Genomic DNA, 24,206 nt, shown 5'->3' on the forward strand with positions numbered 1-24,206 from the left:
AAAAAGATGAGCAGACAGAGTCAGAGACAAGAGAAGCCAGGGGGATGGACAAAGTCCTGTGCCAGCTCCAGGTTCATCCAGAACAATCTGCGTATCAAATGCTAATTTTCCTTTCTTAGCCACTGCCTAACAAAACCAATTCTCAAAGAGGCCACCAGGAGGTTCATTTCCTATTTACAACTTCAGGGGAGAACTCTTGGATGTGGTCAAGAAAAGACTGAGAAGGAGGTTTCCTCCTTTTTCTTCCTGTTTTCCCATGGAAAAAACTTTGGGAACTTCAGGCCAAAAAGATGCAAAAGTCAGGACAGGGCTTAGAGAAACTACAATCCATTTCCTTTATCCTACAGATTAATAAGATCTAATAACAACAAGTGAATAAAATAGCTCATACTTATTGAGCATTTTCTGCTTTGTACTAAAGAAGCATTAACTCTTATACTCCTGACCAAAACACCCTAACCGGTAGATGCTGTCCTTAACCCCATAAAGCTCAGTGAAGTCCTCTGCTCAGGTCACCTAACAAAGAGAAGATCAAGAGTTCAACCCATGACTTAACCTTGCTCTTCACAATCCATCTAGATAGGGACTCATCCATCCAAAAAGAACTTGCTGGGGCAAGGGGAAAGAACTTTCATGAGTTAACTCCTGGCTAGTTTATAAGCCACTCCTGAGACACTGCCATTGGCATGTGCTCCTGCATGTGATTTCAGAATTTGATCCTTCAGTACACATTCCAGGGAAATCAATAGGAGCAAACACACACGACCTTTCTCCCTGAGTACTTCTCCCATTCTAATGCTCCTCCCTACCGTTGAGGGGGGGGGGCTTCTCTAAACACCCAAGGCCCTTCCTAGTGCCAACTTCGTTCTAAACAATTTCTCAATATGTCTCCCTCCCTTCTATTAAAAAGGGGGGAGGGGCTCAGGTATGGAGCCAGCCCAGGTGCAGGCTGGTAATTAGGATTAGAGGGGTTGATACCTGCTGAACCTGTGCTAATCCTCTTTTCCACCTCTTCCCCCTTCAAAATAAACAAACAACTTTATTTTCTATGCTTTGTTTCCATATAACAAGTCTCAGAGTCCTGAAGCCCAGAGCAGTTTGAGCAGAACACCAGGCCTGGGAGTGCCAACTTCATCTACCTCCACTTGTCCAAATTCAGAGGCTCTGCAGAGAAAAGTGAAACTTTAGAAGGCACAACCATCAAAGCCTGCCCATTTCCCACCTACGGACCCTCCTAGGGTGTATTGTATGCCAGTTTCAAGCTCAGATAGGACCAACTTCAGCACTTAGGTATTACCATATCAGAATCTGCTGGCACCAGGCTCAGATTCTGCATAGTCATGCCAGTACATCCTCCTGCAATCAATTTAGTGACCACCTGCATGAACCACTCTCAGCACATCTTGGCACCAGAGCAGGCTCTGTTAACCTTCTCTCATTATCAAGTTAAGTGCCAACTTCCTCCCCACCTCAGTGCATTCTTGGAGGCAGTTTCAATGACAACCTGATTCCCCTTTCTTTCAAGGCCAACCAGATACTGATTTCCAAATCTGCAAGCATTAATCCCCACCCACTGCTGGTGCCAATCTCAGCTCCTACCTTCTGCTAAACTTGGTTCTCACTTGGACCCCAGGATGGGCTGGGCTAGACAATGAAGGAAAAAAGGAAGTGAGTGAAGATCTCAGCTCCCTCCCTCACTACCTCAGAGATGTTGACGAGGAACCGGCATCATCCTTACAAAGATCCAAACACGACGCACACAAAGACCTAATCATCTTAGAGTAGGAGAATTTCAAGGAAGGAAGGAGAGTAGGACCAACTCATCCATTTTCTGCTCCCATTGTCAGCATCCCACGTTCCTCTCTGTTCCTCACACTGGGGTTATTAAAATATTTCCTTCTGCAGTCCTTTCTGCTTGCTAATAACAGCCCTCCTGACACACCTGGAAGAGGCTTTATATTTTGGGTACTAGGAATTGAAGCTAGGGGTATTCTACCTCTGAGATACACCCTTATCCCTTTTTATTAGTTTTTTTTGCTTTGAAACAGAGTCCCAATAGGTTCCTGAAAGCCTCACTACATTGCTGAGGCTGGCCTCAAACCTGTGAATCTCCTGCCTCAGCTTCCCAAGTACTGGGATTTCAGGCCCAGAATTATAGGAGATTTTAAAAACCAACAGATGGGAACCTCCATTTCCTTTTCCCAAATGCTCCTGGTACACTAGTAGAGAAGCCAAAGTTTAGAGGCTATCTCAAAGCAGGCCACCTTTGGCTGGCACTGTGAAGGGCTACAGTGAGGGGAACACAGCATGAGAGAATGTGACTAGGTACACTTGGTGGCCTCAGTTTCCCCAGCCATCTTCCTGACTCATCTGCTCATTCAAGGTTGTATGGATCCCTTGTCTTTCCTCTCCACATTCCTCTTCATTGTTACTTCTCTCAGCACTGGCCTCCAGCCTATCTTAAACCTTCTCTGTCCCAGTTTCCCCTGACTCTTTCTGTCTCCCCATTCTTTCTCTAGATGTGAAGAAAAAGAAGATTAGGACAGACAGGAGTTTAAGACCTTTGGTCTAACAGCCTCACACATACGTGCTCCACATACACCCTCTGTGTTCTGTCCTCAGTTCACCCATATGCAAAATGGGAGACATTCTAATAATAAAAGTAGTGATAGAAATGATCCAATAAGTCTAATGAGCTTCCCCTAAGGATCTGGGTAGAAATTCAGTGGGGCTGAATTAAAATAGAACCCTTGGGACAGTTGAAATTCTCCACCATATTGGGAGTTACCAAAACCTATGCTAACTGTGATTCTGAGTTACTCTTTTCCAGTTCTTTGCAAAGTACCTGAGATGTTACTCTGTCTTATACCCCTTTCCTAGCCACTCATAGTAGTGGAAACTCTAAGTTCAGGGACATCCATCCTGATCTCAATTTGAAGCTCAAGTGACAGCATCAAGAGACAGCCTGGGGCCAGACAAGCAGGTCTATACCTGGGTTCAGGTATTTAGACCAGGATCCTTATGGACTTTCCATACACTTCTCTCCAGGAACTCCACATCTACAGGTCAGAGTCCTTCTCACCTCCAAGATACAGAAACCCATAACCCTGAAATAATCTTCCCTTCAGAGTCCCTTAAACCTATGTCTCCCCTCACCAAAAGACCTCAGACCCAGACACATATCCTGTCTCTTCTCAATAAAATTCAGACTGTAGGATTCTTCTGCCCTGAGACTCTAAAATCCATGCCTCTGGGTTCCCTTTGAACTCTGAGAGCCCCATATCCAATACTCAGGACCTCTGATATTCAAATATTACAAAGTCTTCAGTACTGGAGTTTACCTACTAATCCCATACCTTTGCAATACACAGCCCTGGAATACTTGTCTGGAGCCCCACACCCTGCTAATCTGCTCATAGGTCTCCTTCCTCCTTGCTTGCTGGTTGTATTCCAAACTAAGTGGGTGGTGGTGAGGGAGGGTAGTGTTGGGAGGTGGAGTTAGATAATTATATAATCAGAAGCAAAGGTCACCAGAGTGAACTACTCTGCCCCAGGAGTATAAAGGTAAACCATCCCAGCTGTCACCACCCTTGCTGCAACCATGCTGGCCTCAGGACTGCTCCTGGTGGCTTTGCTGGCCTGCGTGAGCATTATGGTGTTGATGTCTGTCTGGCGGCAGAGGAAGCCCTGGGGGAAGCTGCCTCCAGGACCCACACCACTGCCCTTCATTGGGAACTACTTGCAGCTGGACACAAAGCAGATGTACAACTGCCTCATGAAGGTGCCACATAGCAGTGAGCTGCATGTCATGGGGTGGGATGCTCAGTTTTGCTGGGGTTTTATGGCAAATGATTGACTAGGATAAGCCAGAGACTTATAATAGGGATTGGCAGCCAAATCTTTGGCAGAAAAGGCCAGATCTTGCGATATTCTGCCTCTTGACTGTTGCATCCCAGCATCTGATATCAGGGTGCTGGGCCAGTTCAGGTAAGAGCCCTCTAACCACTGCCTCCCATCCCATCAGATGAGCGAGCGCTACGGCCCCGTGTTCACAGTTCACCTGGGGCCTCGCCGGGTCGTGGTGCTATGTGGACACGAGGCAGTGAAGGAGGCGCTGGTGGATCAGGCAGAGGAGTTCAGTGGGCGAGGCGAGCAGGCCACCTTCGACTGGCTCTTCAAAGGCTATGGTGAGGGGCCACAATATGGGGAAAGGTGGCCCAGAAGAGTTGGTGGCCTCAATTTCCCTGATCTTCCCCCTGACTCATCTGCTCGCCAAGGTTATACAGAGCCCTTTGTCTTTTCTCTTCCTGTTCCTCTTCATTGTTGTTCCTCCCAGAGCTGGTCACTGGCCTGTCTTAACCCTTCTGTGTTCTTTCTCCCTGGCTCTCTCTTCCTGCCTCCCTGTTTTCTCATTAGATATCTCTTGTTTCCCTGGATGGATCCAACTCTTGAGATCTCCTTGCTGGAACATCTCCAACTTTATCTGATGGTTTTGTCTTCTTGACATCCTTGGCTTCTGTACCTTCTCAGGTTCTTTCTTCTCCTTTTCTTCTTACTCTTTCAAAATTTCACACAGTGACTTCTTCAAAATCTCCATGCCTGTATTCCCTGGTAACAATCTCTCCTCTCTCTGGACGTTCTGTTTTTCTCTCTTCTGAAGCTCAATTTAGAATCCTTCACAATTTATATTTCCACTTCCAAGCCCCCACAATCTCAGTGCCCCTCTTTTTCTCTCCTCCACTCCTTTTCCCTCTTTTGAGACTTCCTTCCCTACATTAGAATGTCTGTCTTCCATTCCTGCCACATATTCCTACTTACTTCTCTTCTGAAGATTTTCTTCCAATGTAAAATCTGTGTTTGCATCTCTTTGGGTGTAGCAGTCTCACCCCATACCCATGATTCTCTTATTCCCTCCTGCTCCTCACATCCCTTATCTTTTGGGAGCCACCATAAGGTTGGTCTGTGGTCTGCTTGCCCCCTGCCCTATCTCTGACCACCTCCTGCCACTGTGCTCACCTCCGCAGGTGTAGCATTCAGCAATGGTGAGCGTGCCAAGCAACTCCGGCGATTCTCCATCACTACTCTGCGAGATTTTGGTGTGGGCAAGCGTGGCATTGAGGAGCGCATCCAGGAGGAGGCAGGTTTCCTCATCCAGGCCTTCCGGGACACTCATGGTGAGTGGGGACCCCTGGATGAAAGGGAAGGAAAGAGAAACACTTGATAAGAAGAAACCGCACATTATGCACTACGGAGCAGGGAGGGATTCAGTTGGAGGTCCTAGCCTCTGGGTTAATGTGCTGGGAATTTGACTCATTTCCAAATTCGCACACTGGCATCAGACAGCCCACTTGACTTTCTTTTCCAATCCCGATCTCTCCCTGCCCTCCCCCTTCTTAGGAGCATTCATTGACCCCACCTTCTACCTGAGTCGGACAGTCTCCAATGTCATTAGCTCCATTGTCTTTGGGGACCGCTTTGACTATGAGGACAAAGAGTTCCTGTCACTGTTGCGTATGATGCTGGGAAGCTTCCAGTTCACAGCTACCTCCACTGGGCAGGTGAGCTCTTCCAGCCTGGCACCACCACACTTACCACAACTGCCCAGCTCCCCATCCCCACCCCAGAGGGCAACAGGTATACAAAACTGCTATCCTCCTCCAGACCAGGTCTCCTCAAAATTACCCCCCCCCAAGCTTGGAAATCTGAACAGTTGCACTAGGAGCCAGGACAGGTGCCCAATACCAAGTTTCCAAGGACAACTGGGTATCTCAACAGATCCCCCAAAAGAGAGCTGACAGGCTAGAAAAAGGCCCTCTACTCAGCTCTCTTACCTGTGCAAGTGTTCCCATTCCAGCCTGCTTTAATGTCTAGAAGATGCTTACTACTTAATCCTCCTAAATATCTGAATACCAAAACAAGCGTCCACCTCAGCCCCTGCTGAAAACCTGGTGCTGCAAAATCTAGGCCATCAAAAAGCATTTGTCCTCGACAAAGGTATATCAAACCAGCCCACTGGAATATTTAGACGAGTTCCTCCTATTCAGCCCATGCAAATACCTAGACACTTGGACAAGTACCACAACCAAGACACCAAATAAGTGTCTGGGACAGAACATTCCTAAATGCCCAAATAAATGCCCTCCAGTACAACTTATTCACACACGAAATTAGCCCCTTTAGCACATTTGAGGGCCTAAACAAGGGAATAGGTATCCCCCTTATTTTGTCACCTGAACACCAGGACTACTTTGATGCCTGAACCTGTTGGTAGGTCCCAAACCAAATACTTTAAGTATGTGGACAGAGGTTGACTGAATGCCTGAACATCTAAATAGGTGACCCCCCCATAAAAGTCCCACCTGAAAATCTCAGAAACTAGATGTCTTCCAACCTACATGTGTGCTCCAATCCATCTAACCTAAATTCTTAGAAAATGGAATGGTCCTCACACTTAACCAACAGGAAAACTTAGACATATATGGCCATACATCCCCACCTAAATACTGAACACCCGGACAGGTGCCTTAAACCCAGTGCCTCCCTTGCCATGAGAACTCCCATGGGATCCTGCTCACTGGCAACTGTCTTTTCTTTGGTTCTGCTGTCCATAATTCCCAGCTCTATGAGATGTTCTACTCTGTGATGAAGCACCTGCCAGGACCACAGCAACAGGCCTTTAAGGAGCTGCAGGGACTTGAGGACTTCATAGCCAGGAAGGTGGATCAGAACCAGCGCACCTTGGATCCCAATTCTCCACGGAACTTCATCGACTCTTTCCTCATACGCATGCAGGAGGTGCACCCAGAAGCTGGAGCAGGGCAGGGTGGGGGCTGGGGGAAAGCAAAGCCAGGCAGAGGAAAATGAGGCTAGGAGATGGGAAGCAGAAGCTCATTTAAAAGTATTCTCCTTCAAAAAAAAAAATCCTCACCATCTCAATCATAATTATACACCACTGTCCTGTCTTCTGAGGCATTATGCACAGGCAGAATGTGTGAATGAAAACCATTAAATAGCAGCCACTTCGATAGCACTGACAGGCATGATCTTAAGTATATATTTAGCGTCTACAACAGCTCTTGAATAAGGTTCTAGTATGACCCTAATTTTACAAATGAGAAAACTGCAGCCCCCCGAGAACAAGTGGCCTCTCTGAGGTCACACAGCAAGCAAGCAGTGGACCTCACCTCCATCTGTGTCTCTCTGACTCCCTGGCTTGTGCTTTAGCCACATGATGTCTAACTTTCCTACCCTAGTCATTAGATACACGTGTGTGGACAGGTGACCTGGCTTTGCTACGTGATATAGAAGTCACAACACTTGTCTACAAGTCAGTCTCCCATCTAAACAGAAAGGAGATGGGCTTTATGGAGTCTGAAGTTCAAGGGATCAAGAAAGGGGATTCCTAATAGGAAGTTTCAACATGTTTGGAAAAGGAATAGGATAATTTCAACTCAAATTATGCCTAACTCTCAGTGGCTCATTCCATCTGGGCATCTTTGCCAATTTTTCTCAGGTTTTTTCTCTCTCTTTCTTTTGATCTGAATACTCCATCACTGAAGCATTGACAACTAAGTTGATCATTAAGGGACAGACAGTCATCAGGGCAAAAAGTGTAAGAAGAGCATCTGGGGCAGCACACAGCCAGGAAAAAGCCTGGAGCCTGGAGAGAGCCTGGCAGATCTAGGGTCCCTCTTTCCACTTTAAGTCCAGAACTGAGAGGGGTGGGTCCAAGGAAAAACTCCCAGATGGTCCCCAAGGGCACGGGGAGTGGGCTTGGCCTGATGCCGCTCTCCCTGCAGGAGAAGAATAACCCCAACACGGAGTTCTTCATGAAGAACATAGTGTTGACCACGCTGAACATCTTCTTTGCGGGCACGGAGACTGTCAGCACGACCCTGCGCTATGGCTTCCTGCTGCTAATGAAGCACCCAGATGTGGAGGGTATAGCTGGAGGGGAACGGAAGTGGGGCTCACAGACCCTCAGCCTACTGCAGTGACCACACCTCTCTCAGGTTCCCGGCCCTCAGAGAGGCCCTGCTCTGCAGAGATAGGCAGTGTGTGGGGGAACATTGAGCTGATAGGCACCAGCCCAGTCTCACTAGATGTGAAAATATCAGAAGTGTGTGAACTGGCTAGTAAATTGCTCCTCTGCTGAGACCAGAGTGCCCACAGCCTGCTCCTCTGGCCATTCCCTAATACCCATCCCTTGAGGCTCCTGTATGATTCTGGCATGGCCAGGTTAACAGGACCCTGCACCCACAATGTGTGTGGTCATTGTCTGCTTTGAGTGGTCTAGGTGCATGTCAAACACAGATGCTTGTTATTCAACTAGTTTTCAATATTTGGATTATCACTCCTGTTCAAATTTAGTTTCCATCCCTGGATACCTAAACATATTCCTCTTCTCCTCCAGCCAAGATTCACGAAGAGATTGACCGAGTGATTGGCAAGAACCGGCAGCCCAAGTTCGAGGACCGGGCCAAGATGCCCTACACAGAGGCAGTGATCCACGAGATCCAAAGATTTGGAGACATGATTCCCATGGGCCTTTCTCACAGGGTCATCAAGGACACCAAGTTTCGGGACTTCCTCCTGCCCAAGGTTCTGCCCTGCCCACCCCCGAGGGACCTCAGTACCCCATCCCCATCAGAAGCTTTCCAGTCTCATCCCATTCCCTCAACCAAAGAATTCCTCAGCTACCATGTCCCTCAAGTCTTCCCATTCAGACTCCTGTATCCCAAGGCCACCCAGACTTGCTCTCCCAGGACAATCAGCCCTATGCTCCCAATCTTCCTGACTTAATAGATGCAAAGCTCATTCCCACAAGACCTTCAGGACAGGAATCTCATTCCCCAGTTCCCCGTACATCCTGCCCATGGGCCGGGACTCCCATGATGTTCAAATGTCCTGTCTTAAGCCCATGGGCCTCCAGGTGCCCCCCCAACCTCCAGCCTTGAGAGACATGAACTGCATGTTTCCCAACCATCCCTGCCCCAGGAGACACAGACCACATGTCCCTTGAACTTCCTGCCTCAAAGAACACAACCCCAAGCCCCCCAACTTCCTGGCTCAGAGACAGTCACTTCAAATTCCCCAAAGCTCCTCCCTCAGAACAATACAACTCCTGTGCCTCCTCTTCTCTTGGCCAGGGCACCCCAGCTCCTCATCTCCTCCCCCTGTGAACTTTCCGCTCACTCATCTCCCAACCTGCCTTATCTATCCCCTTCCTCCTCTGCCAGGGCACCGAGGTGTTCCCTATGCTGGGCTCTGTGCTGAGAGACCCAAAGTTCTTCTCCAATCCCAGAGATTTCAACCCCCAGCACTTCCTGGATGACAAGGGCCAGTTTAAGAAGAGTGATGCCTTTGTGCCTTTTTCAATTGGTAAGGGACCACCGCTTGCTGCTCACTCCAGCAGGGCCGCACCCCTCTTCAGCTTCAGCTCTCTTCTCTTCAGTCAGTGCCTTTCTCCAGCTAGGAAGTTCCTCTAGGAATCTGCTCTGTGGCCCAGCAGCTACAGCTCCCATAACTGTTACTACCCACATATCTGCATCCAGAAAAGTGGAAGGGAAAAAACAAACCTCATTCAGAAATGGGGGAAATCAGGGCTCAGAGTAAGTCAGAGGTCTTTCCAGAGGCGACAACCACTTCTTTCTCTTAGGAGACTGCAGCACAGCAGCCATCGCTCAGTGGGTGTGTGGGGAGGGGCATCTAAACTTCTCATGCTACCGCCTGGAATGGGTCACCCCGCCTCATGTACAAGGGACACTGAGGCTTGGGGAGGGTTAGAGCTTCCCCTGAAGGCCTCTCAGGCCACAGTACTGCGCCCTTCTCTCTGGAAGAATGCAGCTGTGCATTCGGTGTTGGGGCTGCAGTGAGAGTCAACTTAACCTCCACCTCCTTTCTCACCTCTCCTCTCCAGGGAAGCGGTACTGTTTTGGAGAAGGCCTAGCCAGAATGGAGCTCTTTCTCTTCCTCACCACCATCATGCAGAACTTCTGCTTCAAGTCCCCACAGGCGCCCCAGGACATAGATGTGTCCCCTAAACACGTGGGCTTTGCCACCATCCCAAGGAACTACACCATGAGCTTCCAGCCCCGCTGAGCCAGGGTGGGAGAGGGGCTAGAGGACTAGCGAGAGGGGGGCTGAGGGAAAGGCAAAAATGATGGGAAAAGCAGGGGGCTGGAAGGATGAGACAGGGAGAAAAAGCAGAACAGACTGCTCATCTTGCTAGAGAGAGCCTTCAGATGGGGAAGGAAGAAGGAACTCCATGCTGCGCTGTAAATGGTAATTGTAATAATAACAGCTCTGGTTGACTGAGTAAGAATTCTGTGTCAGCTCTGTGCCAAAGCACCACGCAATGCTTCACAGAACATGCATATACATCACCCCAAGATCTCTGTACTTCTTAAAGTAACACACACACACACACACACACACACACACACACCTTGGCTCACTTTATTTACTGGAATTTGATGCCAACAAAAGGAAAAGCTGCTCCCATGAAACTTACAAGTTTTATAACAGGCTATTTACTCTCAAGTTTCTCGATTTCCTTTGTCTCTGTTTTGCAACTTAGGTTTTATGAATGGGCTGCTTCCTGCTAACTGAAGTAGGGACAACAGTGAGCCCATGGAGTCACACTGTATTATAACAGACATGCTAGTGAATAACCCAGTGTCAAAATAATATCTTTCTTCCATGCATGTCTTAAGAGGTTCCTAGATTCCTTGACTTGGAAAAACATAAAATTGTGCAGCAACAAAACTATCCCATCCTAAAATTCAACATCTTAAAATCTCAAGATTCCCAGAAGCTTAGACTGAGAATCTTTGTATGATTGATGCTTGGGGTCCTGGTGCTCACAGTTTTCATCAGAGGCTGACCTGTACACACAGTGGAATAGCATTCTAAGCACCTCTGTGGGAGCAAACTCCAAGCTGAATGTTCCTCCTGAGAAAGAGTCAAGGGAGGAAGAAGGAGCTGGAGCTATCTGGGTCCTGCCAATGACATAACTACAGGGGAAGACAGAGTGGTCTTCAGGTCTTTGTCTTATAAGGATGAGGAGAAGGAAGAAATCATGTATCTAGTCCCATTATGCTCAAAGTTAGACCTGTAAAAGGAAGGCAACATATCATCAGGACATTACCAGGGGTGCTGAGAGAAGTCACATTTTAGCCCCCAGCACCCAGCTCACACTGTTCAGCATCAAGTTGACACTCTCAGCTCTGGGACTCTGGAAAGGCCAACTGCCCAGCTGTTCTGGAACTGAGACAGAAACAATAGCCCTGGATTCTGGCTCAGGGTTTGCTGCCAACTTCTTTGGGTCTTCTCAATCCCTTCCCTGTCCTCACTTCCAATCTGCATTCTTCCTCAAGGGAGGAAGATTGAAGCAGAGCCAGTGCTGGAGCGATGGAGAATCTCCCAGCTGCAGGGAAAGGTGATGGCATGGGACAATGCTCATGGCTGCTTGCTTTCACCATCTAATCTGCCAAGCCAGGAGTCCTGAGAATAAAATGACACATGCACACTCGTACACACATCAGTTCTTGCTACAGTGGCAGTAGCAAACTGCATGGGTTGAGTGTCTGCTATGTGCCAAGTACTGTGCTCAGCCCCTTATACTAATTTTTCAGGGCTGCCAAAGCAAAGTAACACAAATCGGGCAGCTTCCAACACAGAGATATACATTCTGAGAGTTCTGAAAGATGTAGGTCTAAAATCAAGGTGTAGGCAGTGTCATGACATTTGAAACACAAAGGAGAATTCCATACCTTTTCGTGGCTTCTGGTGGCTTGTTGAAAATCTGGCATTCCTGGGTTTCTAGGTGCATGACTCCAGTCTCCATCTTACTTATCACATAGCACTCTCCCTGGGTGGCTACCTGGGTGTTACAACCCAGTCATATTAGATTAGAGGTTCACTCTGCTCTAGAATGACCTCATCTTAACTATGTCTGCCATGACCTATATCCAAATAAGGTTATATTTATGATCCTGGAGGATAAGACTTCAACATATATTTTTGGGAAGGTACATCTCACCCCATAACAACTCTTATGCATGAACTCCTTCAATCCTTTAAACCAACCTGCACAGTCACATAACTAGGACATAACAAAGAACAGAAGTGGATGCAGGACAGTGAAATTACACCATACCTCTCTTGAGCCATCAGCTCTGCATTAGATGGAGCCTCTGCCCCAGAAGAATCTGGGATCAGGGGCAATTTAAAAAATGTACTTTTATTGGTGCGTTGTAATTATACATCATACCGAGGATTAAAGTGATAGAAACATACAGGCACACAGTGTTTGGTGCATTTCTCTCTGGATTCTATTCTGCTCCTTCCCTTTCCCATACATATTATTGAGATTGGTATTGATAATTTTGTATTTGTACATAGCACTGTTTGAACTGTTTTCTTCTTCAAGTCTCTCTTTCTCCCTCCCTCCCTACCCCAAATCTCCTTACATTGTTCTACTAGTATCTCTCCTCCTTTATCTGTAGCCCCTGGTATATTTAGTTTCTGGTAAAAGTCCATTTTACTCAGCCATAAAGGAGAACAAAATTATGTTATTTTCAGTAAAATGGATGAAACTAAAAACATTATGTAAGTGAGATTAGTCACTCTTAGAAGTGAAGGAAGCTAGGGGAAAATTGGTAAACAAAAGATATGGGGAAATTTTAAGAAGTTTTCTTGGGGAAAGCAGAAGGATGGAAATTCAGCTGTCATATCATCACTGACTCAAACTCATGATGTTCCACTGTGACTGCTCCTAAGACTCTTACAAGTCAGTGAAAAGAGGTTGGTCTTTCCATGAAATGGTGCTGGAAAAAACTGAACATCCACATGTGAGAAAATAAATCTGGACCCAGATATTACAACTTTCAAAAAATGATCTCCAAATATATCATAGAACTAAGTATGAAATGAATGCCAGATGTGGTGATGCATGCCTGTAATTCCAGTACCTGGGAGGCTGAAACAAAAGGATCACAGGTTCAAAGCCAGGCCCAGCTACTTATTGAGACCCTTCACAATTTAATGAGATCCTGCTTCAAAATAAAAAAAAAATAGGACTGTGGATGTAGCTTGGAGATAGAATGCCCCTGAGTTCAATACCCAGTACCACAAAATGAATAAGGAAAGAAAGAAAGGAAGAAAGAAAGAAAGAAAGAAAGTCAGACTACAAAACTTCCAGAAAATCTGGGTCACTTGGATTTAATAATAAAACATCAGAACAGCAAAAGTAAAGTGCATGAAAAAATGTTCAGTTTCCTTAAAATTAAAAATTTCAAAAATATTTAAAAACTTCTGCTCCATGAAAAACACTGTTCCACGAATGAAAATACAAGCTAAAATCTACCAGAAAATATTGGCAAAATATATTTCTTTTTTATTAGTATTACCATTTATTGGTGACAAACACTAAGTTTTACTTATATTCCATGGGAGAGAAAACATTCCAATGTAAACAATGTGTTGCAATCTCCTCAGGACAAGAGCAGACCTGTGTGTACACGTCTCAGCATGCCACAGCACAAGACCAAAATCAACACAGTTGTGTACATAAACAGTCATTCTTTTTGGCCCCACATGTAGACGTAGTTAACAGCATCAAGCCCTCAGGAAAAATCAACCTGCAGGCTTCTATGCACTACATGGAGATCATATCCTATAGTATATTTAAAGCTATATCCTCAAGAGCTATATGTAGGGGCACATTTTAAAAAAATAATCCTTAAGCCAGGTGTGGTAACGCATGCTTGTAATCCTCACGCTTGGGAGGTGGAGACAGGAGGATCGGGCTGGTTTGAAGCCAGCTGTGCTGGCTTAAGAAACCCTGTTTCCAAATAAAAATATAAAAAATAGGTTTGGGAGTGTAGCCCATAGGTAAAAGGGTTTCCAAGAACCCCAGTACCACCAAAAATAAATAAATAAATAAATAATCCTTAAAACAAAGATGGAAATTCATTTGTTTAAGTCCTGTTACATTAACAAAAATAAAATAGAAAAGGACCAAATGATCATCTAAAGTTTAAAATTCCTAAATTGTCCAATGTATACAACTGTGGGAGACTTCATCAAGGTTTTTGAGATGCCCAGGACTGTTTCAGCTCAACTAGTGGACACACTTGCAACACTGAAAGGTCCTGGGTTAGTCCAAGGAAATAAAAATGTTTAACCACATACATGTGGATATGATCTTTGCCAGTTAGATTACTGATAAAGTAAGCCTCAAACAAATTTCTAAACTGTGCTATATAACTAGATATAATTGAGAAACTCTCAAATAATTTTTTTTTTGTGGTACTGGGGTTCCTGGAAGCCCTTCTACCTCTGGGCTACACTCCCAGACCTATTTTTACATTTTTATTTGGAAACAGGGTCTCCTAAGCCAGCGCGTGCAGATGGCTTCGAACCTGCGCGATCCTCCTGTCTCTGCCTCCCAAGCGCGGGGATTACAAGTGTGCGCCACCACGCCCGGCTCAAATAAAAATTTTATATAGTGTCATATCAATCAAAAAATAATGCAACTAAGAATAGCATCGCTGTTAGAAGAGGAAGCAATGGTAACGGCGGTCATTGCTTGCGGTGGTGAGCCAGAGCGAGCTCTGTTAGGTTAGGTGAAGAGGAAGCGTTTATTTTCTCTGGTGCTTTCAGCTCTGGGCAGGTCTAAGGCCTCTCCTGTGTGGCTGTCCAGCGCTGTCCCAGTGTTTGAGGAAACCAGTATGAGAAAGAAATGTCGTGCTTTCTGTTTCTTTTGTCACACAGCAAAGAAAAACGAAAAACAAAAAATAAAAAATAAAAAAGACTGAGCACCGAAGTACCAGTACCGCGCTGCTGGTTTGCAGACTGCAGGCTCTCGCAGAGACCCTGCCCGCCCGCGTTCTCCTGGTCTCTGCTGCAGCCGCTGCCTCCTCATCCGCTGTGTCTCTCTGCCCACTGATGGTATCAGAAATTCCAAATTTTCAAAGCAGTTTCAGTATCAAAAATTCCAAAATTTCAAAGCAGTTTCAGTATTTTCAGTATATATGTTGGGATTTTAAAATGGCTCATGACCAGAAAAGGTTCAGCACCTCCCACACAGACACTGGTCTGTTTTTCTATCCTCGGTATCTCTGTATTTGTTGGCCCAACTCAGAAACTTCAAGATGTTCCCCGCGGCCATGCCGTGGCAGGACTCCACGTCCTTGCTGATGCCATAGCTGATCAGAGGTGGCTCAGAGGAGCAACTGATAAGAGATACAAATTTGTTCTTGTTGTTTTGGGGGACGTCTTTGCATTCAACTGTGGCCTTGGCAGGATTTGGTGCTTCCCTGGTAAAATCTTTGGTGTGATGTCCTGGGCTGACTCCCACAGCCTGGGCAACCACGGGCACAATGGGGAGAATCCCAGCAAGCAGCTGCTCATGACGAAGATAAGGCATCCTAAACTTACCTCTTTATTACTCGGTCCATTTTCATCCCCAGGCCTGGGCTCAGAGAACGTTACCTTTCTTACATCCCCTGCTTTCTATACTGATGTCTTCTCCTCTGACTTGAGGGCTGGCTTGGCCTTTGAAGCCGAGGATCTCCAGCATGTTTTCAGCTGCGTTGCATTTGGCCGCCTTGTTGGTTGCCCCCACCCCCCTTCTGCCGTGTGGTTTCCGACCTTCACCTGCATCATGAACTCCCTGCGGCAGGGAGGCCTTGCTCAGGGAGAAGCAACTACTCTGGTTCCTTCTCCTTGGCCTGCTGCATCTGGGCCAGTCTGCTGATTGGATTCATCCCCTGGCCATTTTCTGGGCTTGCCTGTAGCTTGCCCGTGGGCTTGCCTGCCTGCCTGCCTGCCTGCTTTCTTTCTTTCTTTCTTTCTTTCTTTCTTTCTTTCTTTCTTTCTTTCTTTCTTTCTTTCTTCTTTTTTGCGGTACTGGGGGTGGAACCCAGGGGTATTGTACCTCTGATCACACCCCCAGTCCTATTTTTTACTCTTTGTGGGTTTTTTTTTTTTGGGGGGGGGTCTGGGGATGGAACCCAGAGGCATTCGATCTCCGAAATACACCCCCTGCCCAATTTTTTATTCTTTATTTTGAAACAGGGTCTCACTGAGTTGCAGAGGGCCTCGCTAAATAGCTGAGGCTGTTCATGAACCGCGATCCTCCAGTCTCAGCCTCCGGAATGGTGAGATTTCAAGCGTGCGCCACCACGCCTGGCTTCTTGGCTTTCCTTTGATCCTGGGTTTCGCCTGCTAGACCCGACGCAGAGGCGGCAGCCTCCTCTGCTCCTCTAGGACGGCTCTGGCCAGGTTCCGCTTGGAAATCTTCTTGCTCTTCCCTTCCCCTTCCCCTAAGAGCCCCCAACTGAGACCCTGGTCACAAAGTTCTTCATGGAGGCTGGGCCACTCTCCCAAGCCACCTGTGTCAGAGGGAAAGACTCGAAATTCACAGGCAGGTTCTGTCGAAGCGCAAGCCCAAACACTTGGCTGATTTCAGATTTATTGAGATTGCTTTTCTTCCACTCATCTCCAGCCTCTCTGGTGGGGGCTCGCTCTGCAGGATCCTCAAAGCCGTAGCAGCAGCATCGTGTTTCACAGCTTTCCTTTCCCGGTAAATTGCTGTCCTCCAACAGAAAGTTCAACCTGATAAAGTAAAGGTGGAACTGGAAATGGGTCAAAGTACTGGGGTGGGCAGAGGTAAGCCTCTCAGGCTGTAGTTACAGGTGGACCGCATCCAACAGTAAGGCTCAATAGGCTTATACATTGGGGTTTTTTCCAAGTCTCACATAGTGCATTAGCTCAACAGTAGGAGTTATGCTTTCTTAGAGAGAGAGGGCGGGTGTTTCAGGAACAGTATTTCCATGCACATATCACTTGGAGTATTTCTGGATGCTCTCCATTCCCCGACTCCTACTCCATAAAATTTGGTGAGATTGGAAGTGATAACTATTTTCTGTAGCTTCCACACTGGAGACAAAATGTATGACCCTTGACTTTCTGAGAATGGTTGATCTTACTTAGCATAACATTTTCTTTCTTTTTCTTCTTCTTCTTTTTTTTTTTTTTTTTTTTTTTGGTGGTACTGGGGTTCCTTGAAGCCCTTCTACCTCTGGGCTACACTCCCAGACCTATTTTTTATATTTTTTTATTTGGAAACAGGGTCTCTTTTTTTTTTCCACCAAAGATTTATTACACACAGCATGAAACGAGTAAATCGGAGGTCAGACATGTAATTTTTGCCTTTATTTTTGCTAATTTTATACTGCCACACTCATGTACTCAGGTGGGTTGTTCCCTGGCTCTCCCTCTGATGATATATGCTGATGGATTTCATGACAAGATGAAATAATAAACAATGAGTTAATATCTTTCAGTGGTAAATTCCTTAGGTGATATTGCTTTAATCAAGGAAACTAAGCATAATGGGAGGCAGTTGAGTGAGTAGCAGTTTGAAAGAGATACATTCAGGAATCTCTTAAAAAATCATACCATGTAAATAGACATTTACCAACTTCCCACCAACTGAGTTGACACCAACTGCCCACAGAGATAAGTGATTTGAGTAAAACAATTTTAATATTAGGGTTTTTAATACAGAAATAAGAACAATGACAAAAATTCTAGCCAAGGAAATAGATAAAAAGAAAGAAGCAAGAGAGATAGAAAAAGATTATATATATATATATATAATCTTTTTGTATATATATATAATCTTTTTGTATATATAATCTTTTTGTATATATATATATATATATATATATATATATATATATATATATACAAAAAGAAAAGAAAGAATAAAATGGAAATGGAATGGGGATGATAGCTATTAGAATTTTTTGGTATTACTTATTTTTATTCATTATATCTACCCAGCTTTCAGTCCACCTTATTTCTTCAGTTGCATAGGTTCCCAAATTGGGTGATAGCAACCTCCCAGGAAGGGATGTGTGTGCTGGAATGAAATGTATAAGAGGACGCAAATTTGTCACTGCATCTTTGGGCCTATTTGTTTAAAGAAGGTAGATTTCTGGAGGGTGCTGAGTAATTGTTTTCTGAAAAGGGGGAGATAAGCCAATTAAATTTGGGATTCTATGAGTAGTAGTAAACTCATTCACTTTTTATAAATTACATCTCACCATTTGTATATTATCTGGTGTGACTGCTATTCAGATACTCTGCCTTCCTCTAGCAGAAGAAAAAGGAGTTGACCCTAGTTAATCCAACCAAAGGCTCTTTTCCTGGATTTTGAGCCATTTGGGTTCCAACTGAATGGGGCTATTGAGACATTCATGCTGTAAAGATCCATGTGAGCTGCCTGGACACTGGTTCTTCAGACTTCTCTCTTTATTTTTATTTTATTTTATTTTATTTTATTTTTTTAATTTATTTTTTATTGGTGCAATGTATTCATACATCATAGTGGTATAAAGAAACTACTTTTGTAGACATACATGCACATCTCACCCAGTTAGCCCCTACCACGATCCCCACCCCATTCCCTCCCCATCCATTCCTTCCCACGCTTGGCTTACTGGTTGACATCTAGTATTATAGCAATTTATACAATATTAACATTGATAATCTCACATAACAGTTTCATTTGTCTGGTACCAAACTTTTGATGACTTAAAGATAACATTTCAATATTTCTTTTTGCTTTCTTTCTTACCAGAGAATATTTTTTTCTTTTTATTTTTAGGTGAAACTATCATACATTTATTTATTTATTTTTCAGAAAAAATCTATCCTGATATGGAATATGGACTCTAGATACCCAAAACAGTCTCAAAGAAGAACAAAGCTAGAAGATGTATATTTTCTGATTTCAAACCATATAAAGCTACAATAATTGAAACAGTGTAGTACTGTTCTAAAGGCAGATATATAAACCATTGGAGCTAAATAAAAGCCTAGAGATAAATTCTTCCATACATTGTCAAGTTATTTTTGACAAGGTTTCCATGAACTTTTGGTGGAGGAAATACTAGTCTTTTAACTAAATATTGTTGAAAAATAATAATAAATGAAAAAGAATAAAATTGGACCCTTACCTAACACATATACAAATATTAACTCAAAATAGATAAAAGACCTAAATATAAATCTTAATACTATAAGCTTTTAGAAGAAAATCTGGGTCATAAAACCTCACAACATTGAAATTGGAAGTGATTTCTTGGATATGATTTCAATGGCACAGGCAACAAAAGAGTAAATAAACTCCCTAAAAAATAAAAAAAAATATTGTATATCCAAAGACAATGTAAACAGAGTTAAAAGTTACTGATCCTCTTCCAAGAGTTCCTCCTATGACCCATTTCTCCCTAACTCTCACATATTAGGGAAAGCATCTGATTTCTTATTTTTTGTGCCTGACTAATCTCACTTAGCATAATGTCCTCCAGTTCCATCCATTTCCCTGAAAATGATGTAATGGAGTTTTTTTTGATGGCTGAGTAAAATTCCATTGTGTACATATCCCACAGTTTTGTAATCCATTCATCTGTTGATGGACATCTTGGCTGGTTCCATAGTTTGGCTATGGTGAATTGTGCAGCTATGAACATAGATACACATGCATTAGTTTGGTAGTTTGGTTTCTTTTCTTTTGGGTAGATACCCAACAGTGGTATTGCTGGATCAAATGGAAGATTTGTTCCCATTCTTCTGAGGATTCTCCATACTGTTTTCCAAAGTGGTTGCACTAATTTGCAATCCCACCAACAATGTCTTAGAGTTCCCACTTCTCCACATCCTCGCCAGCATCTGTTGTTGTTTGTGTTTTGAATGATGGCCATTCTAGTTGGAGTTAGGTGAAATCTCAGGGTAGTTTTGATTTGCATCTCTCTGATTGCCAGTGATGTTGAGCATTTTTTCATGCATTTATTGGCCATTTGAATTTCTTCTTTTGTGAAGTGTCTATTTAATTCATTTGCCCATTTTGTTATTGGATGCTTTGTTTTCTTAGTGTTGAGTTTCTTGAGTTCTCTGTATATTCTAGATATTAGTCCTCTATCAGTGGTGTAGGTGGCAAAAATCTTCTCCCATTCTGTTGGCTCTCGATTGAGGTTCTTGATAGTTTCCTTTGCTGAACAGAAGCTCTTCAGTTTCATGCAATCCCATGTATTGATTCTCCTTTTAATTTGTTGTGCCTTTGGGGTCTTGTTGAGGAAATGTTTGTCTGTGCCTATGTGTTGTAGTGTTGGACCTGTGCCCTCTTCAAGGAGCTTCAAGGTCTCTGGTTTAATTTCCAAGTCTTTGATCCATCGTGAGTTGACTTTTGTACAGGGTGAAAAAGTGGGATTAACATCCAATTTTCTGCATATGGTTAACCAGTTTTGCCAACACCATTTGTTGAAGAGGCTATCTTTTTTCCAGTGTATGTTTTTGGCCCCTTTGTTAAAAATCAATTGGCTGAAAGTGTGTGGACTTGTTTCTGGGTCTTCTATTCTGCTCCATTGGTCTATATATCTGTTCTTTTGCCAGTACCATGCTGTTTTTATTACAATGGCTTTGTAGTATAGTTTAAAGTCAGGTATTGTGATTCCTCCTGCGTGGTTTTTGTTGCTGAGAACTACCTTGGCTATTCTGGGCTTTTTGTTATTCCAGATAAATTTAAGGACTGATTTTTCTATGTCTGTGAGGAATGATCTTGGTAGTTTAATGGGCATTGCATTAAATCTGTATATCACTTTTGGGAGTATGGCCATTTTAATGATATTAATTCTGCCAATCCATGAACATGGAAGGTCTTTCCATCTTCTAAGATCTTCTTCGATTTCTTTTTTCAGTGTTTTATAATTTTCTTTGTAGAGATCTTTTACTTCCTTGGTCACGTTTATTCCTAGGTATTTTATTTTTTTGTGGGAGATCCTGAGTGGAAGTGTTTTCTGAATTTCTTTTTCAGTGGATTTATGGTTGGTGTACAGGAAAGCTTCTGATTTTTTAAGATTGATTTTGTATCCAGATACCTTGCTGAATTTGTTGATCAGTTCTATAAGCCTTTTGGTTGAGTTTGTTGGGTTTTCTAAATATAGTATCATGTCATCTGCAAATAGTGAAAGCTTAAGTTCTTCTTTTCCTATTTGTACTCCTTTGATTTCCTTTTCTTGCCTTATTGCTCTGGCTAGAGTCTCTAGTACTATATTGAAGAGAAGTGGTGATAGTGGACATCCTTGTCTCGTTCCAGTTTTTAGGGGGAATTCTTGAAGTTTTTCCCCATTTAATATGATGTTGGCAGTGGGCTTATTGTAGATTGCCTTAATAATGTTGAGATATGTTCCTTCTATTCCAATTCTCTGCAGTGTTTTTTATCATAAATGGATGTTGAATTTTATCAAATGCTTTTTCAGCATCTATTGAGATGATCATGTGGTTTTTGTCTTTGATTCTGTTTATATGATGAATTACATGGATTGATTTTCGTATATTGAACCAGCCTTGCATCCCTGGGATGAACCCTACCTGGTCATGGTGAATGATTTTCTTGATGTGGTTTTGAATGCGTGTTGCTAGTATTTTGTTTAATAGTTTTGCATCCAAGTTCATCAGAGATATAGGCCTGTAGTTTTCCTTCCTTGAACTGTCTTTATTCGGTTTGGGTATTAGTGTGATGTTGGCTTCATAGAATGTATTTGGGAGAGTCCCGGTTTTTTCTATTTCACGAAATAGTTTGAGTAGTATTGGGATTAGTTCTCCTATAAAGGTTTTATAGAATTCACTTGGGAAACCATCTGGTCCTGGGCTTTTCTTTGATGGTAAGCTCTTTATTGCTATTTCAATCTCTTTGATTGTTATTGGTTGGTTTAAGTGTTCTATATCTTCTTGACTCAGTTTAGGAAGGTTGTATTTATCTAGAAAGTTGTCAATTTCCTCCATTTTTTCCATTTTGTTGGAGTATAGTTTTTCAAAGTAGTTTCTGATAATCCTCTGGATTTCTACGCTGTCAGTAGTAATGTCTCCTTTTTCATCCCTTATCTTCATAATTTGGGTTGATTCTCTCTTTTTTTTAGTTAGGTTGGCTAGTGGTTTATCAATCTTGTTAATTTTTTCAAGAAACCAGCTTTTGGTTTTGTTGATTTTCTGTATTTTTTTTTATTCTCTATTTCATTAATTTCTGCTCTAATTTTAATCATTTTCCATTTTCTGCTTGCTTTGGGGTTCAATTGTTCCTGCTTTTCAAGGGCTTTGAGGTGTGTCATAAGGCTATTTATTTGAAGATTTTCTGTTTTTCTTATGTGAGCACTCAGTGCTATTCTAAGATCTGTGGTTCCCAGTCTCTCATGGGCTGAATCCCAAAATATCCAAGGAAAACTGAGATCAAATAAATCTTCCTCTAAGTTATGTGGTCTAATCTTGGATTATAGCAACAGGAATGCTAAGACATTGTTTTTTCTGTGTGTGTGGTACTAGTGATTAAATACCCTTAAGGGTGTTCTACCTCTGAGCTACACCCCTAACTACTTTACTTTTTATTTTTGAAATGAGATCTCGCTAAGTAGCTAAGAGTCTCACTAAGTTGCTGAAGCTGGCATCAAACCTGCAATCCTCTTGTCTCAGCCTCCCAAGTACTGGGATTACGGTTATGTGACACTATGCCCAGCTGATTAGTTGCTTTTAGATGCCTGTGGAAAGCTACATTATGTTGTTCGGGTATTATCTTTTGTATTATATATAGGAGAAGGCTGTGTGCCTATGCTAAGAAGGCAAGGATAAAATGTAGTTACATTTTTGCCTGTTGAATTTCTTTTTCTCTTTGGGAACATTTTTTTTACCAGTTCTCTCTTAGTTTATTTTGTTTTGTTTTTTTATTTTTTATTGGTGCATTATATTCATACATCATATTGAGGTAAAGAAACTTGTGTGGATAAACATGCACACATCACCCATTTAGCCCCTACCCAATTCCCACCCCATTCCCTCCTTTTCCCTCCTTCCCATGCTTGGCTTAGTGGTTGACTTTGATATTTTTAAGTATATTGTGTGCTTCAGAGAGTTTCCTTCTTGGCCCCTCCCATCCTCTCATTTAAGTTGTCTTGTTTGCTCTTCTATAGGATTTACTTTTTCATCTAGAGTTCCTCCTATGGCCTGGCTGTATTCTTGATTACTGCCTTCTTAATGGAGTTAGATCATATCTCAGTGTATTTTGATTTGCATTTCCCTTATTGCTAATGATGTTGAATATGTTTATAAATGTATTGGTCATTTATATTTCTTCTTTTAAGAAGTGTCTATTTAGTTCAATTACCCATTTTTTTGATTGAGGTTTAAGTGTTCCGTTTTTAAAGATCTTCATATATTCTAGATATTAGCCTTCTATCAGAGTAAGATTAGCCAGTCTCAGAAAGCAAATGGTTGTATGTTTTCTCTTATATGTAGAAGCTAGAAAGAAATTGGGTAACAAAAGGAACTTCAAATAGAGGAGGAGAGACTTCAGTGGAGCAGTAGAAGAAGTTCTTTTGGGGCAGAGGAGTCTTGATGAAAGAAACAGTTAAAATAATGCTGATTCATATGAAAATATCATTACCAATTTGAATGGGGAAGGGAAGAGATTGGGGTGAGATCCCAAAGTAAACATACCAAGTGCCATGTCCAGGTAGGTTTCTATCACTCTGAACCTCCTTATAATTTGTAATTATAATACACCAATTAAAGTATATTTTTTAAAATGTCATTTAGCTTTGGTGGTTATAAATTGACTCTCAGCTTGCTCCTTGGGAGCAGGAAAGTGGTTACCCTCCCCCTATTGACCTGAACCTGTTTTGTTCACCCCTCTCACATAGGAAGGGGCCTGCATTGCTTTAGATGCTAGAAAGAGGGAAAGAGCATCAGTGGCATAAAATAAAACATAATATGAGATGGCCAAGCCAGTGATAAATCAGTGGAAGTGGGCTGACAAAAAAGATAACCAGTAACTAGAAAGTAAAAAAAACTCTTTTGAAGTTGGTCTTTTCTTTTGAAGTTATAATTTATGTACATAGCTCACACAATACTTGCTACATTAGGTAGTCTTGAGTTCTTTCTTGACTTTATTTGGGTTGGGGGTTGAAGATGAAAATAAGCAGAAAAGAATTGTGGACTGCATTTTGGTCAATATTGGGGCAAAGTACAGCATAAAGACATAGAACTTACAATAAGGGTTTGCCTCAGACAGAAACTAAGGCAAAGGTAGTTGAGTGAACTTAAATCTACAGGTTTATGCCGAAATCTTGGACAAGATATTA

General features: G+C 43.1%; 1 protein-coding gene and 1 pseudogene across 3 annotated transcripts; one reads left to right on the forward strand and one right to left on the reverse strand.

Moving 5' to 3' along the window:
* Positions 1-3,601: 3,601 nt before the first annotated feature.
* On the forward strand, positions 3,602-10,101 carry LOC308268082 (cytochrome P450 2A13; the record flags this gene model as incomplete). Of its 2 annotated transcripts, XM_080703128.1 has the most annotated exons (9): positions 3,602-3,781; positions 4,025-4,187; positions 5,025-5,174; positions 5,398-5,558; positions 6,619-6,795; positions 7,800-7,941; positions 8,414-8,601; positions 9,240-9,381; positions 9,920-10,101. In XM_080703128.1, the coding sequence occupies 9 exons, from the start codon at positions 3,602-3,604 to the stop codon at positions 10,099-10,101; spliced, it is 1,485 nt and encodes a 494-aa protein (XP_080559254.1). The 2 variants fall into 2 exon arrangements, with proteins under 2 accessions (XP_080559254.1, XP_080559255.1); XM_080703129.1 differs by lacking the exon at positions 4,025-4,187 and having other exon boundaries at positions 3,602-3,794.
* A 951-nt stretch (positions 10,102-11,052) lies between these two features.
* Positions 11,053-23,572, reverse strand: LOC308268471 (double-stranded RNA-binding protein Staufen homolog 1-like; annotated as a pseudogene). The gene is made up of 6 exons: positions 23,563-23,572; positions 16,190-16,801; positions 15,084-15,792; positions 12,091-12,106; positions 11,775-11,884; positions 11,053-11,113 (listed from the first exon to the last, which is right to left on the reverse strand). The product of its transcript is annotated as a double-stranded RNA-binding protein Staufen homolog 1-like (transcript).
* Between the last annotated feature and the right edge of the window lie 634 nt (positions 23,573-24,206).

The sequence above is a fragment of the Muscardinus avellanarius genome (genome assembly GCF_963383645.1).
Source record: "Muscardinus avellanarius genome assembly, chromosome: 10".
Classification (NCBI taxonomy): Eukaryota; Metazoa; Chordata; class Mammalia; order Rodentia; family Gliridae; genus Muscardinus; species Muscardinus avellanarius.